The 16,794-nt window shown below is 53.2% G+C and overlaps 1 protein-coding gene across 1 annotated transcript in view; it reads right to left on the bottom strand.

Moving 5' to 3' along the window:
* Window positions 1–6,732: 6,732 nt before the first annotated feature.
* UMODL1 (uromodulin like 1) overlaps window positions 6,733–16,794 on the bottom strand; it is a 62,667-nt gene continuing 52,605 nt past the window's right edge. The window contains exons 20-22 of the mRNA XM_070597250.1: window positions 15,099–15,183; window positions 9,097–9,298; window positions 6,733–8,006 (exon numbers count right to left, since the gene is read on the bottom strand). Coding sequence (XP_070453351.1) covers window positions 9,117–9,298; window positions 15,099–15,183 — 267 coding nt within the window. The 3' untranslated portion in view covers window positions 6,733–8,006; window positions 9,097–9,116. The remainder of the gene's footprint in view (window positions 8,007–9,096; window positions 9,299–15,098; window positions 15,184–16,794) is intronic.

Genomic DNA, 16,794 nt, shown 5'->3' with positions numbered 1-16,794 from the left:
CGGGGTGTCCAAACCCTGCACCTTCCAAAAAAGGGCGAGTTCTTGCTGCGTCCTGGGAATATCCAATGTGACAAGGTGTCTCCCCACACCTGGGGCTGTGGGCCCCGCCTGACAGTTCATGCTAACGAAGGGATTTCTGGGGAGGCCGTGGGGGGAGCTGGGATCTGGGTAGTTCAGCCTGGTCTGTGTGTGTGTTTTGAAGTGTTTGCAACGTTTAAGAGAAAGAGGCTCCCACAGCATAGCTTTTTCAGCTGGTCCTTCTGAACAGCTGATTCTAGTTTAAAATGTGCCGCTCCTTCTGGGCTGGTGAATCTAAGCTGAAGGCATAAGAGAAACGCACCCGCCAGGGAAACAGAATCGGAACCTCCACGAGGCCCCGAGAGCACCGTGTTTCTGAGTTCAGACATATCAGCTTCACTAGCGTTCTCTAAAGTGCGGGTGACGAGGTTGAAGCCCTTAGGAAGGAATCAAGTAGATTAAATCTGTAAATATTGTTTAACTGCCTGACAGAGCTTAATTAACAGGATTGATCAATTACGAGGGTTTTTGTGACTTGAGTTCACCAAACTTAAAAGGGTCCCTTGAAAGTGACTGTTAGAAGTTCCCAGATGGATGCAAAATAAATACGATTCATAAGTTGAAGTTACTTAAGGAAAATAAATTGTCTTAAAAATAATTAACCTAGGGGCCGGCCTGCTGGTGCGGTGGTTAAGTTTACACGCTCCGCTTCAGCGGCCCAGGGTTCATCGGTTTGCATCCTGGGTGTGGACCTATGCACGACTTGTCAAGCCATGCTGTGACAGTGACCCACATATAAAGTAGAGGAAGATGGGCACGGATGTTAGCTCAGGGCTAGTCTTCCTGCCTCAGCAAAACGAGAGGAGGATTGGTGGCAGGTGTTAGCTCAGGGCTGATTTTCCTCAAAAAAAATTAACCTCTGTAAATTTTATGTTAAATTTCAGGCAGCTGTGAAGGTGTTCTGTGCACAGTAGGCTCCTGGACATCAAAGCCTGATGAGCATGGGTCAGCCCCACGACGGTGCAGGGCCAGCAAACTCCAGGAGCCAGAGCGCAGGGTGGGCAAGCCCAGGGCAGCGACCTCAAGCCTGGGGCTGAGCTGCCTCCTCCCTCAGTCTCCATCTCATCCCCTTCCCACGGGCCTGGCTGTGGTCAGCAGGTAAGGGAGGCACCTGTGGAGAGCGCCCTGCAGGCTCAGAGGCATTGTTGTCTTTTCCCTGCCTCCTTCCAGGTGTGCGGTGGGAAGTGGGTGAGAGCAATTTGTGGACCTGAAAAGCTGGGTCATCTGCCCAGTCATCCGGGCACCTGGGGCTATCCAGAGAGAGTCCCTGGTCCTGCCACCTCGAGGAGGAAACAAGAGGGTCAGCTTCTGTAATGAGCAAGCTGCCAGGAAGGCTCCTGCAGGATGCAGGGGGGTGCTCCCGGAGGATGCAGAGGGCTCCTGCATGTGCGCAGGGAGCATGTGCCAGCCCCTGTGAATCTAAAGGATTCCACAAGCCTTCCTCGGAAAGAGAAGGGGGCTCCTGGTGATCTGATCTCTTGCCATGAGCTGGCCAGGCCCCCAAGAGGATGGAGGGGCCTATGTCAGAGACTGGATTCAGACACAGAGAGGGCTGCTGCAGTCGGGGAGACCGACTGGAGGCCATCGGATGGTCGTGGCTCCAATCAAGCGAGAGGAGGAAAGAAGCAGGAGCGAGGCCTGCCCACGGCAAAGAGCTGACCTGCTCTGAGTAAGGCCGATTGGCTCGTGGGTGCTTGGTGAGCTGAGGGAGGGCCGGCTGGCCAGCCCAGGGGACTGAGGCAGCTCCAGAGCACAGTGGGGGACAGTGGGAGCCAAGGCCACGCCAGCCACCACGGTGATGCAGCTTCATGGACAGTGTGAGCAGCGAGGTGCCCCTCCGTCTTCAGCCAGGGCTCCAGGGCTGGCTTCCTCCCTGGGCGGGCCATCTCCCCAACCAGGGCTCCCCACTGGGGCCAAGTGACTGGGGTCCCAGGAGATGAAGCCCCAGCAGGGGTGGCCCTGACGGTCATCTCAGAGAGATTCCCGGGCATTGTTGTTGGGAGGGTTCCATCCTGCTGTCCCAGGCCCTGTAGGGTGGTAACCCCCTGACACCCCCAGGCCCACCCTGTGGAGGCTGACCTGTATCCAGCCCCTCCTGAGGGACCAGACATCGCACTTGCCCCTGCATTTTGCGTCTTTAATATTCCCCACTGCTGTCCTGCATCAGTGAAACTTCCTTCCAGAGGCAGAGAGTGACGGTCAAGGTTACCACACGGCCAGGCCTGGGCTGGAGGCCGGGTCCACCACGGAGTCAAGCAGCTGAGATGCCACAGCACACCCGGGTAGCCTTGGGTAGTCAGGCTTTCTCACATTTGTTCCAACATAATAAACCCTTTTCTCCCCGAGCAGCCAATAATGCCCATGCGACTCACACTTTGCCCTCCAGGCTTTAGGAAACGGTGCCATGGCCATGGCTGTGGACAGCCCTGGGCTGAGGTCCAGCTCCGGCACTTACTGTTTAAGTGGAGGAAGTTATTAAGGTCTTGGGGGGTCTCTCTTTTTCTCCCGCAGTCTGGGGACACTGACACTTGCCTCCCAAGACGACCACACGGAGAAGTGGGCGTGTGCATCCAGCCCTCGGGGCTCACAGTGAGCCTTCTGCAAGCATCGTCATGGCCCACCTCTGATGAGAGTGCCGGGGCCCCGACCCCAAAGGGTACCCGACTTCCTCTGCGTCTCTCTCAGCCGCCAAAGGCAGAGCTCAAAAGAGAACTCGAGCAGACCGGCCCAGCTCCCCCAGAGCCCCTCGGCACATGCCCCTTAGCCACTGTCAGGACCCCCGCCTTCATCCCTGGGGAGGGCTTCTAAGCGGGAATCAGAGCCCTTCCTGAAGGAACAATCCCATAAGCAGGCACCGCTTGCCCTCTAAGAGCATTCTCGAAGAATTATTTGACAAGCCTGGGTTATTTCTCCCCGGCTCCCAGAAAATGTCCTGGGAGATGGAGCCCATGGACCTGGAGCCGGGCCATCCCCAGAGTGAGGCAGAAAGGCAGACATCAATACACTCTCATTCGGATCATCTCGAGGTCTCTCGTCTCTGCCCAGGACCAGGCCTGGGCAGTGTGAAACAGAAACACAGAGCCGACCCTTTCCTGGGGGCATTGGAGTCCTGTGGCTCCAGCTGCCTGACACCCACCACCATGACGCCATCCCCCTGGATGGAGGAGGCTCCAGGGCAGGCCTCAGCGGTCAGCTCAGGACATCCTCCTAGCCAGAGTGATTGGCTCAGGGCTGGGGACATGACCTAGGACGTTTCAATCAAGAGATGATCCCAGCCCCTTTGATCAATAATTGGGGAAGTCACCTTCTTTCTTCTGCTAGACATGTGTGAAGGAGCACTGAGTCCTGACTACTGCTCACAGTTATTTGGGGACCAAGAGGGGACTTGTGGTTGCAGCTGAGACCATGGAAGGAGAGCAAAAAGATGGACAAAACTTGGGTCCTTGAGAGCTGCAGGAGCGGGCCTTACCTGCAGTCCTCCCTGCCCTGGACTTTTCATTTGCAAGAGGCCATAAATCGTCTTCATCATTAAAGCCTGCTGAAGTCGATGTTTCCATTACTTGTAGCCCAAAGCTCCCCAACCAATGCTACTTGGTCCCCACTTCACAAGTGAGGAAACTGAGGCTCCGAGAATAGAGAATAGACGACATGCCCTGCATAGCAGAGCCGGGCCTTTAACCTCCACACCACCCTGACTCCCGCAATCACACACTACCTTGTGGGTGGGGTGCAAACTCTAGATGTTTCCTGGGTTAAGGAACCCCCAAGCAGAACCCTGACTGTCACTTTCTTTCCATCAGAATCACTTTGGCGTCTGGGGTCTCCCGAATCAAGAATCTGCAATCCCTCGTGATGGGAGTGACCCTTCTCCACCCAACCAAGGCTCCACGTCCGGAGTCCCGGGGCCACCCTGCGGGGCTACGGTTCCCCTTCACGCTCCGCACGCCCCCCTCCCTGCCTGATCATAAAGCTGCCCGAGCACTTAGCCCCGAGAAGACGCGGAAGGATGCACGGGCCGGAAGCACTCCGCTCTGCGCGGTGAACGCTGCCCTCTAGCCGGCCAGCCCTCGAGCTCTGCTCGCGCGGACCACCTGGCTCAGGGAAGCCCGCCCCACTGGCCCGTTCCAGGGGGTCCCACTGCACATGGACGCTGTTTCCTGCTGTGGCTGCCCTTTTCCTCCCAGGAACGGAGGGGGAGGGGAAAGAAGGCGTCTCTTTTCTGGTGGTGGTGGTGAGGGGCGGGGGGACAGCAGACCCCCACCCCAGGGCTTTGCCCACAAGCCTCGCTGGCCAGCACACTAGTAACTCCTTGCTCTGAAGGTGCCGGCCTGTCCACCTTGAAAGCCTGGGGAAGTTTGCCGAGCTGTTTCTAGGGTCCCCAGGTGCCACCCCAGCAGACACCCCCTGAGACCCCAAGCCCCGCGGAAGGATTTCAGATTCCCCCTTTGTCTGCAAGCAAGAGGCTCAGACCCCTCGAAAGAAGCCGGAGAAGCAGGGCCCTGGTTCCGGTGGAAAAAGAGGGACCTCCCGCCGTGGTCTGCGGCGCCATCTAGTGGTGAATTTGGGGAGGTGCAGCCTTGTCCAGAGAGCACAGGTGATGACTCGCCTCCATCAGACCCTGGACCACAGAGAGGACCAGAGCCTGGGATGCCGGGCCAGGAAGACTCGGGGCCCCGGTGGCGTCTGAACGTGAGGACTTCCACTGACCCGGGACCTCAGCTGACCAAGGCCCCCCAGCCTTGGAGAGCGCCCCGGGTGGTCTCGCCCGGTCTCAGAGGTACCCTGAGTTCTGAGGTCCTCAAAGGCCCTCCGTCCCGTTTCCCACCAGGAAACCAACCAGGTCGTCCCCGGAGCAGCAGGAAGAGCCTGAACTGGGAAGGAGGAGATCTGGGTTTCCACTCTGCACCGTTTGGTCCAGTAACTTAAACTTTTGGCCTCAGTTCGTTTATCTGCAAAATGGGATCAGCGATTTCTAACTCCTAGGGTTGTTGCGACAGTGAGGGTTCACGGTCGTGTTCGTTGCCCCACCACAGCCTGCTGCGGGAGGCAGAGCGCGAGCATGGACTTCACCAACAGACAGGCTTGGGTTTAAATTTCCAGCTCCTCCACTTACTGGCTGTTTGACTTTGGGACAGTTACCCAACATCTCCATTTCCTCAGCTGGAAACTGAGAGCGAGCATATGCAGGAGGCTTGGTGTGAGGATTGAGTAAGATAATATCTGCAGGGTGTGTGCATAGCTCGTACACAGTCCCCTCCCCTCCACTCTCAGGGGCACTGAGAGCCCACTGAGTCTGCAAAGGGATCTTCCGGAGGGTTGCCAAGGCCATGGAGTCTGGCCTCACAAGTTGTGCACTGCACACCTCTACTGGTGACATCTGCCTCGGAGAGCAGTGAACAACCTCTACAGATGTCCAGGGCCACCTTGGGTCCCTCTCTTCCTCCTTTTGTTTCAATGTGCTTTGGATTTAATTCCTTGAGCCATGCCAGCAGAAAGAGTCCAGGGTTAGAGAATTTAAACTACAAGCAATGCCCAGACTGAGTATATTCCTACACAGCAGCCTGACACAGCAGCATCCAGAACCCTCCAGGAGCAGTGGTGTGTACATACATGCACATGCAAGCCCACTTGCCCACGTGTGCACTCTTCTGTCTCTCTCCCTCCCCCCTCCCTCCTTAGCCCTCTGACTTCACTGCATGTAGTATGCACAAGGGCTTTTGTCCAGGTGGATTTTTAAATCTTGAGGACAAGAACTCTACTTCATTCTTTCTGTCTTCCTAACACCGCGTAAGAAGTGGACCTCCGTATACATTCCTTGGTTAGATGGATGGATGGTGAATGAATGATTGGGTGGATGGAGAGATGCTTGGGTGGATGGATGGATGGATGGGTGGATGGATGGTTGAGTGGATGGATGGCTGGATGAGTGGATGGATGGATGGATGACTGGCTGGCTGGATGAATGGGTGAGCAGATGGATGGATGGATGGTCGAGTAGATGGGTGGGTGTGTGGAGAGGAGAATGGGTGGATGGTTAGATGAGTGGATGGATGGAACAGGTCAGGAGTACCTCAGAGCACATAGCGCTTGTCCCTCTCAGCACTCATCATGGCCCCCATCATCTATTGATCTGAGTGTCTCTCTGCCCACAAGACCACGTGCTCTACAAGGGCAGGGCTCAGGCTACCTTGCTCCCCATTTCATCAGTGGCACTGAACCCAGGGCCAGGTACATGCTGTGTGCTCAGGAAATATTTGTCACAGAAGAGACAGGGTAGGGGAGGAAGAAGAGGGGAGACCAAATTTTCATTATTACAGAAAACACAAATGAATGGACGCAGTATTCATGGAGGTTACATGAAAACCGTAGATGAGGTTTTAGAGATGACGTTTTAAAATGTATGTCAACTACTTGATCTCAATCCCAAAGAGCCGCACAGTCATGGGGCTCAGAACCTGGGTTTAGTGAGTGGTTATTGTCTCTTCTTCAGGAAAGGTCTTGAGCTGATGTCAGAACAAAGGGACGCAGCTCAAGAAGAGCCAGAGACGCGGTCTTGGTCTGCCCAGGATGCACAGCACAGCACCCCGCCGTCAGTGGATGCTGGGGGCACATGTGATGAGAACTGAACCAAGCAGGGCAGCCAGCACAGTCAAGTTTCAACGTCATATGCAGTTTATTCTACTTGTTCAATCGGTTATCCACAGCACTACATATTGTAATTCTTTACTGACTCTGAGGATATCCAATAAATCAAAATACTCACATTTCCCAAATGCTCTGTATTAGTGGCAATTAACTTTATTCAACAAGCTAATCTTATGAATTAAAAATTAAGACCATATTATAATTCTAAGTTCATTAAGGAAAAAGACTATACTTTCAGGTGTTAGCTGTCAAATGCGATTCAATTTGTTTTAAATAAAGTGAAAAGCATTATCTGTTAGCATGGTGTGATGGAGAAAATTCTAGACTAAAATATTAGGTTCTAGACTAATTTCCTCATTAATTCATTTTGTGACTTTACACAAATAGCTCAGCCATTCCTTCTCTGGTTTCCCATTGTGTAACGGGTAACTAGCACTCTCCCTGGTAAGATTATTTTTTCAATGGCTGTAAAAATGTTTGGAAAAATATAAAATAGTGATTTATATATCTTTCTATATATTATGTTATTTCTACTTTTCATAAAGATTTTCATATTAATCAAGTGCCTTTTGAGTCACTGCTGTGTAAATAAAAACAATATCCTGGTAATGCAGGAGAAAAGTTAAAGAGTATACATGTCTCCTGAAAATAACATTAACAATATATTTAATGACTGACTTACTTTTAAAGGAACTTCATGTGCACTGTCAAATATCTTTGAAAATAGGAAATATTATCTATTTGACAAAGAGTGTCAAATGAATGAATGGATAGATAGATGGGTGGGTGGATGGATGGATGGAGGATGGAAGGATGGAAGGATGGATGGATGGGTGGCTGGGTGCATGGATGGGTAAGTGGGTGGATGGATGGATGAGAAAGGGCCACTTGGACCAGTTAGGATGGCAAAGGGTCTGGGAGCTCTGGGGTGGTGGCAGTGATCTGGGCAATGGCAGAGCCGCATCTGTGCTTGGTTTGAAGATCCCCATGTCTGGAGCTCTGGGCATCCCCAGCACACTGCCCACTTCTCCAACAGCTCCTCTCACCCGCCTGGGGACGTTGCTTCTCTGGGACGTACACAGACGACAGACCTCCTGGGGCCAGGCAGAGGCTGTGTTTCCGCCATCTCTGGGGCTCATCTGAGCTCTGGATGCGGGACAGAGGCAGCTCCCGTCAGTGCTTGATGAATTAAGAACTGAGCTCGATTCATGACTACTTGCATGGGGAAGGCGGTCGTCTGGGTCAGTTTACAAGCAGGAAAGGAGATGTTCATGTGGAAAAACCTGCGGGAGTATGGGTAGTGAAGGGTTACCCCCAACCCTGAGGGCAGCCTTCTACGCTGCTGGATAGTGAGAGATTGTGCCCCAAATTAAAAGGCAGCGTCTCCCAGAGGGCACAGAGGACTGGGAACCACGGTGGGCAGGTGAGGGAACTTCTTAGCAGGTGGGAGGCACAGAGGAGGAAGCAAGAAGCTCAGGGGAGGGTGGAGGTGAGGGGCGGAGCCCAGGATGCCTCCATGCAGCCTGGGGCCCAGATGGGATCTCAGGCTGCTCTGTCACTCCCTGACCCCCTCTGACAGCGTTTGGAGGCAGCAATTACGAAAGCTGCCCCATGTGGCCCATGATCATTTCTTTCCTCCTTCTTTTAAACCTCAAACCTTTACAAAAACAACCATCTTGGCATTTCCCACCGCACTGTCAGGTTTCTATGAGCAACGCTGCACTCTGCACGTCCGTGGTAACCTATGCTCAGGCCCGGGAAGCAGCCCACGTGCCCCTTCAGAGGAATGTCTTTACACTCGAAGGTCGAATATTGAAAATCACAGGCTCTGGGTAGAGCAGGGCGGTGACCTGTGCCCATTACAGTGTCCAGGACACCAGTGATTGGTGGCGGGGGCAGGGGACCCAGAATGATCATGGGGATGATTCCGCACTGAAGGTGCCAGATGCTGTGTCAGGGCCCTCCGTGCGCTTCCTCTCTGTGCGGTGGTCACACACCCCTCTTACAAAGGAAACTGAGGTCCCAGGGGCTCAGGGCCTGCCCAGGACCGCCCACAAGTAGGGGGCAGATCTGGGATGTGAGGGGGGCGCCTGGGCTCTGCTCTCAGCCCTGCTGCACTGCCACTGGTCCCCTGGGGCCCATGGTTGTGTAAATAGAGAGAACCCTGTCACTAACCCACTAATCATCCATGTCCCCTCTCCCATTGCTCCTTGTCTGTCGATTTCCAGGAGGGGAGGATGCATCTCCACCAGGGGGTCCAGAATGCTGACGCCCGCAAATCTGCCCTTTGCCAGAGCCTCAGGCACACTGTGCTGTCACCATCGGTGGCAAAGGTGGGACACGTGCATCAGATGCATCTCGCTCCTCACCCACCTTCAGGGCAGCGGGCCCTCCTATTCAGAGAACACCTGGTAGCTGAAGTTGTCCGACTGGGTCCTGAAGTTGTACTTGCCGGTCATCCTCTGGTAGCGCACGACTAGCAGGGCGGCTGCCCCCGTCACCAAGGCAAAGATGGCCACCACGATGAGGACCAGGTACCCGGCTCCCAGGCCTGGTTCCACACCTGGAGACTCACCTGCAGGGGACGAGACAGGGGCAAGGTGGGAGGTCTGCCCAGACCAGGAGGAACGCGTCTCCGTGGGCCTGGGACGGCCTGTGGTCCCAGCACGGGGACATTGATGTGAGGGCAGAACGGAGGGCTCAGGACAGAGCCTGCTGTACAGCAAGCTCTCCACAGATGGCGGCTCCATAACACTGTTACCTGGATGTGATTGATCCCTGTGGTGAGGCCCCGCAGGTGTGCCTGTGTACCTGTGGGTTCCCGTAGGTGATGAGGCAGCAGCCAGGACAGCTCAGCCTGCCCAGCATTCTGGCCAAGAGAGGGAGGCCGTGTGTGAGCAACAGGCCCTCCGGGGGAGGCGGGGAGCCAGCCGGACTCCCCGCGTGAAGATACGCTGGGCCTGGACGATCTACACCACGGAGGACCCGGGGAGGGCAATAAAAACACAGGACGGTGTGTACCCAAGAGTTGGAAGTATGGACTCAAATAAATACACGTACACCATGTTCATAGCAGTACTATTCACAACAGCCAAAAGATGGAAGGAAGCAACTCGAGAGTGCATCAGCGGATGACGGATAAACAAATGGTGGTTTATCACTACAATGGAGTATTACTCAGCCACAGAAAGGATCGGAGTTCTGATGTACACTATGACACGGAGGAACCTTGAAAACATCATGCTGAGTGAAAGAAGCCAGCACATGGGACCACACATAGCATGATCCTGTTTATAGAACTATCCAGAAAAGGAAAAACCAGAGACAGAAAGCAGACCGACAGTTTCAGGGCTGGGGTGGTTGTACAACATTGTGGACGTGCTAAATGCCACCAAATTGTTTATTTTTAAATAGTGAACTTGTGTTAGGTGAATTTCACCTCAATTTCCCGCAGGCGAAAACCGGGCTGCCTGAGAAAGGAGGCCACCAGTCAGCCCCCATGCCCCAGGAGGGAGACCTGTGCACCCCTGTGAAGAAGGCGGTGCCGCAGAGCACAGCGTGTGTGAGCGTGACACACCGCGGGGCATCTGAGCAGGAGGCGAGGCGCATCCCGCAGCACGCGCGTCTCCCTCCGGTCTCCCTGCAGCTCAGGGTGTCCACCTCCGCTTATCAGGAAGGTCTGGTTAGGACAGAGCCTTCCTGGGCCACAAGGGGCGCTCAAGATCCTGTTTCTCGAGGCAGTTGCACAAAGTAGATGCAGCTCTGGGTCTCCTGGGGCGTGGCAGTCAGCTGAGCGGTCCAGCGAACAGGCCACCGGGGGCTCCCTCCGGGCTGCCTGGACAGTGAGCCGACTAGGACCTGGCAGCCCCTTCCTCCAGAGGGACACACTGGGATGGGGACACTGGAGCAGCCACAGCCTCCCAAGGAACCCGAGGCCCCCAGACTCTGGGCAGCCAGCCTCCCTGACAACTCCTTCACGACTGGCCCCAAACCCAGCCTCCGGGGGGCGCTGTAGCAGCCCGTCCTCTCCTCCTGTGCCTCAGGTGAGCCGACATCTTGTGAGCACAAGCGGGGCTGCCCCCACTGAGGATGCTGAAGCAGAAAGACAGAAGAGTCCGCCCCTCCCCGGCACAGTGCAGCCCACAGCCAGCCGGGGACCGCCAGCTTCTGGGACAAATGAACCCGTTTGGTCGCCGTCTCTCCAGCTGAGTCTCTGTTACCTGCAGCCAACTGCTCCTAACTGACCCACTGTCTCAGGGCTGCCGAGTGGGGTCCACAGGCCAGTGCTGTCCACTGACTGGTTCAGGAACAGTTACCGGTCCTGGTGCCTTAGTCACAAATGGGGACTGAGCGTGGGTCCCCACATGACCCGAACCATCAGTGGGGGTGTCTCCTTGAACAGCAAGCGTATCTACCTGTCCAGGGGAGACCGCTCATGTGGCATGAACTGTGTGCAGGTCATGCACAGTCAGACCACCTGTCAGTCCATGATGGGTCAGAAGTTTAAATGAAAATCAACTGGCCCTCCTCCAGGATAGCTGGAGCAGGCTGTACCCACACGCGGGGCGGTGGCCATGATCACCTGGGGGGACGCACACATAGTCCTTTTGCAAAGATGTTGACATGTCACTGCTTTTGTGAAGGGGACACAGCCTGTGAGATGTGACAGAGGACCTGCTAGTGCGGGTATAACCCAGGAGCAGGGCAATGGCCCCAGCTCAGCTGCCATCTGGGCAACCCCCAGGCTCCTCACTTCTGAGCGGCCCCAATAATTGTTCCAGACCCTTCCTGCCAGGATATTTGAGCATCCCACAGACATTGGCCTCGAACTATCTCTAACTCTTCACACAAGAAACTCTAGTGAGAAATGAGTTATCTAGTAAAGCAAGTGGCCATGGAAGATTTCCAAAAATTAAATGCGAAAATTACGATGCCGATGTACAATTTGTTGGTGGCACAAAGATGCTACCAAATGGATTGATACTAAATTTCCTTAAAATTGCAGATACACAGTGTTATGGGCTGAATTGTGCCCCCCTTCTCCCAAAACGGTATGTTGAAGTCCTCACCTCCAGCACCACAGAATGTGACCTCATTTGGAAATAGGGCCATTGCTCATGTAATTAATTAGATTAAGATGAGGTCATACTGAAGCAGGAGAGGCCCCTAGTCCAATATGACTGGTGTCCTTATAAGAAGACAGCCGTGAGATGACAGGGGCAGAGACCAGAGTGATGCAGCTGCAAACCAAGGACACCAGGGCAGCAGCCACCAGAAGCCGGGAGGGAGAGGATGGGCCAGATACTCCCTGGCAGCCTCAGAAGGAACCAGCCCTGCCGGAGCTCTGATCTTGGACCTCCGGCCTCCAGATAGTGAGGGAATGCATTCTGGTGTCTTAAGCCACCCAGGCTGTGGTACTTAGTTTCCTGTGTCCCCAGCCCCAGAAAACTAACACAGGTGGTGTGAGGGCTGGAGTGGACTGAACCTGAAAACCAAGCGAGTGTAGCCCGTAGAGACACAGGAGGGGGATTAGGGAAAGCCCAGAACTGCTCTGAGAGGCCCGGCCTGTCCAGGTATCAGCTGCAGGAGCTTGGACCATTCCCTGAAATCTCTGAGGGCTCTCGCTCTTCCCTGAAGTGGAGGCGATGTGATGGCAGGGGGCGGAGCGTGGGTGAAAGGTGGGAGGGGGCAGAGCATGCATGAACGGTGGCGGGGGACAGAGTGTGGGTGGACAGTGGCAGAGGGCGGGTCACGGCTGCACCACGGCAGGGGGTGGAGCGTAGATACATTGTGGGAGGAGGCAGAGCGTGGGTGCGCGGTGGGAGGGGGCAGAGACGAGATCCTGAAGGGACTTGTCTGCCAGCCTCTTCCCCCTCTGCAGTCTCCAACAGTATTTCCGTTAATATACACTACTAAAATATAGTCAAGTCCCCAACAACTGGGAGATTCCATGTTTCCAAATGATTTTTCTGTATTTTTGTATGACACATCTATGGAATAAACCAAAGCTAAGAACACAATGAGAGTGAATGATGAACAAAATGAATAATTATAACCCTGTTATCGAGGCCGACCATCCATATCCTTAATATATTTGGTGTTCTCTACAACGGCTCCATTAGCATAGTGCTCTGCCAGTTACAAAGGATAACAGCTAACACATATCCAGTCGTTTCCATGTTCAAGGCACTGTAGGAAGTAGGAATTATTATTATTATTTTGCAGATGAGGGAAATGAGGCACAATGTAGCAGACCCAAAGTCAGAACCAGGTTTTGAATGTAGGCAGCCTAGTTCCAGCATCACAAATCTTAGCCTTGCAAGGATTTTCGTTTACTGTAAACTCATTGGACATTCATGACAACCTTGTAAGGTATGCTGGGCAGTTGTTATAACTCCCATGTTGCAGAGAAAAAGCAGAGTGCTTGACATCGTAGACAGATGAAATAATGAATAAGTGAGTGGGTGGGTGGATGGATGGATGAGTGGGTGGATGGAGGAATGATGGCTGTGTGGATGGATGGATGGATGGATGGGGTGCGGGGTGGAAGAATGGATAGATGAGTGGATGTATGGAGGAATGGTGGATGGATGGATGGATAGGGCTCAGAAGAGTCAGTAAATTTTTCCAAGACCACACAGCTTATAAGGATGAGAGCCTACATTCAAACTCAGGTGTCCTAATTCCGAGTCCAGTGCTTCTTCCACTCTGGTTTGACATTATCTCTAATATCTATGAACAAATAGAAGCTTCCATTTCTATAAATGAGAATGCAATTCACATCTATTCTATTTCATATTAGGGCCCCAGGTCAAGTTCTCCTCAGCAATTTAAGAAAAATGGAGGTGGCAGGGAAAGCGTGTTGTCCTAGGACTGAGGCCAGCAGTCTCCTGAGGACCAGTGCCCACACCAGCACCTAGAACCCAGCTCCAGAGACTCTGAGTCGGTAGGCGTGGCATGGCCTGGGACCTGTGACTTTTTAAATTCCCAAACGTTTGGATGAGAACCGGCAGTTGAAAATCAGTGGCCAAGGAGCCCTTCCCCCTCCTGCTTCCCAGCTTCCTTCCCCAGTCCTGATCCGCACCCACATCCCAGCTCATAGCCTGCATCCCAAACCCAGAAGTTCTTGTACAGGAAAATACAGAGGGCCATCAAAGGTAGGAAGAAAAACATCCAAAAAAGGAAAATCAACTAGGATTAGGTTTAGCTACAAGAAAGAGAAAAACACAAAATAGCAGTGACAAAGAAAATGGGAGTGTCTTTCTTTGTGGCATAAAGAGTGGCAGTCAGAGCCCGGGCCTGGCCCCCCAGCTTTGCTCCACAGTGTCCTCGGAATGGGGCTCCTTCCAGCTCCTGCACCACGGTCCTCAAGGTCCAAGATGGCGGCAGGCTGCAGCCATCTCCCCTGCACGTCAGACAGCAGGACGGGGAGAATGACAAAGAAGAAACAGGCAGAGGATGGGCACCAGACGCCTTTAAGGAGGGCACTGCTTACAAAGTTGCTCCTTGACATTCTCATTTGCATCTCGTTGGCCGGAACTTACTCATACGGCCACACTTAGCTGCCAGGTTTGATGGGAATTAGTTTTTACTCCCAGCGGCCAGGTGCCAGCTCAAAACTGGGGGTTCTATCACTATGGAAGGAGAGGAAGATAGATATTGGGGTACAGCTAGTACTTTCTGTCTTAATACCCAGAAGACACAATTTCCCCAAACCATTGTTTTTACCAAAACAATTGGATAGATTTCAAAGAAAATCAGATGTTTTCCCAGAAAATTGATAGCGAGCTTTGAAAATACATGAAGCGTAATTGGGTGATGGAAGTTTAATACTGAGCGAGAACAGCAACACCATTTTTTGCATCTGCTCATTTAGCCGAGCCCAGAATAAAACTGCTTTCTCGTGTGCGTGCACGCTGGCACATGCATGCACGCTGGCCCACACATGCACACGCGTGCACATACGGTATTTGACCTGGCTAGGGCCTGACTTCCTTCCTTGTAACAACCCACTCAAGGTGTTTATCCAGTGTCAGGAACCTTGACTGGCTTCATATGACGCAGCCCAGGTATTCAGTTATTTAAACATGTGCTGACTTGCTGAAGCCTCGGCCTTTTCATCTGCAACACGGGGATGACCACAGGTCCTACTTCATAGGGCTGCTGGGAGCAGCAAATCACATTCTGTGTGTCAAAAACCTAATGCAATGCTGGAAAGTCGGGGCTCTCAACGAGTGTTAACTGACAATATTTCTACTCCTACGAGTCTCGTAGGAAACTCCTTAGGGTTCTGTGTGGCTTCTGGGTTCACATGCTGGCGAAATGGAATTGGTTGCATCTCTTCCTTAGTTGTCTAAATCACGTCACCAACTCACCTGTAGTACGAATGAGGGGTCCCCAGGACATCAGGTGTGTCCCAGATGACTCAGCACTTCTCAGCGACCGAAAATCGTTGCAAGTCTGTTGTTTTGAAAGGAGAGAAACTTCACATTAGTTGGACAATCTTTATGAGAAATGCGCTCCTATCAGGGATGCTATTCTGAGTCCTACGAGTTATCCAGTTGCATGAGCTCCGACGGGGGGAGAAGGAGAGCTGGAGGGGCAGGACCACAGGGCTCTGCGCAGGCGGGACGGCCCAGGAGGTGGAGGGAGGGCCGGGCGGCAGGAGGGTTGCAGAAAGTGAGGTTCACAAGAGCAGTGAGATGTGGCAGCCCCTTGAGCCATCTCTAGCTGCTGGCTCTGGCCCCGTGGCCATTCAGGTGTCACATCTCAGGCACAGCTCAGAGTCACCTGCGCTCTCCACAGCCCACTGCTGCCGTTTGCTCCTTTCAACCCCTTTGCTTTACAGAAAGGTTCAGGGACATGATGGAATCTGCTTCCTACATACCTGCTCTGGGTTAATTCTGTCCCACCAAAAAGATGGTGAAGGCCCTATGGATGTGACCTTCTCTGGAGATAGGGTCATTGCAGATGATGGAGTTAAGATGAGGTCATTAGGGTGGGTTCTAATCCAGTAGGACTGTGTCCTTTACAAAGGGGACATTTGAACACAGACGCAGACATGCGCAGAGGGAAGATAATGTGAGGACATATAGGGAGAAGATGGCCATCTATGAGCCGAGGAGAGGGGCCTGGAGCAGATTCTCCCTCCCAGCTCTCAGAAGGGGCCAACTCTGCCGACACCCCGATCTTGGACTTCCAGCCTCCAGAACTGAGAGAATAAACTCCTGTTGTGTAAGCCACCTGGTCCGTGGCCCTTTGTTACAGCAGCCCCGGGAAACTGTACGATACCCCTCCTAAAGGAACGTGGAAAGAAACACGCAAAGCCTTGTTGCAAGGAATCGGGGCCTGGCAGCTCCATGCAGAGTTTCTTGTGGCTGTTAACCCTCCTAGCATTTCTGAGGGTCCAATGGGACCAGGTTCAGGCCCACGTGCACACTTAGCCGGCAGTCACTGGGAGTCTGTGGTCCTTTTGTCCCGTTGTTCCAGAAGACCTACTCTTTGAGAAAAAGTGACATCAACAAAATCGGCGGTCGGGGGGCTTCCTCCCCTTTGCTTGTCCTACTGACACTCAGAGGCTGGTCACCAGGAAAACCGAGGAGTCTGGCAGGACAGGAAAAGCCCATCCCCGAAAGGAGAGAGTAATGTGCCGTAGGAACCAGAGGCCAGCAGAGCTCTCGCCAGCGTCCTCGGCCACAGACAACATGTGACGACAGTCACTTCACGTACTTGTCCGTGATTTGAAGAACAGCTTTCAAACCTCAGGACTGCAAAGCACGTTTCAAATTCAAGGTGTAAGGAAATGAGAATGCAAAATTATTCACGATCCCACGATGAAGGACGAACACGGGAAAGAAAAAAAGCTTTGTTAAATATCACAGTGGCCGGGATTCAGCAGTGTTCCATCGATGTTGCTATAATATAATATTAAATTAAAGTAACATTCTTCCACCTAAATATGCGTTAAATCACCTCTTGAGCATCATGGCAAGGCCATGTGACGGCCAGTGGACGGGACAGCCTCAAGAAGGACTTAGGTCAGCCATCCGACTATATCCGTCCTCTGCTCAG

This window comes from Equus przewalskii, chromosome 27, assembly GCF_037783145.1.
Source record: "Equus przewalskii isolate Varuska chromosome 27, EquPr2, whole genome shotgun sequence".
NCBI lineage: Eukaryota > Metazoa > Chordata > Mammalia > Perissodactyla > Equidae > Equus > Equus przewalskii.
This window is presented reverse-complemented; position numbering and strand designations above follow the sequence as displayed.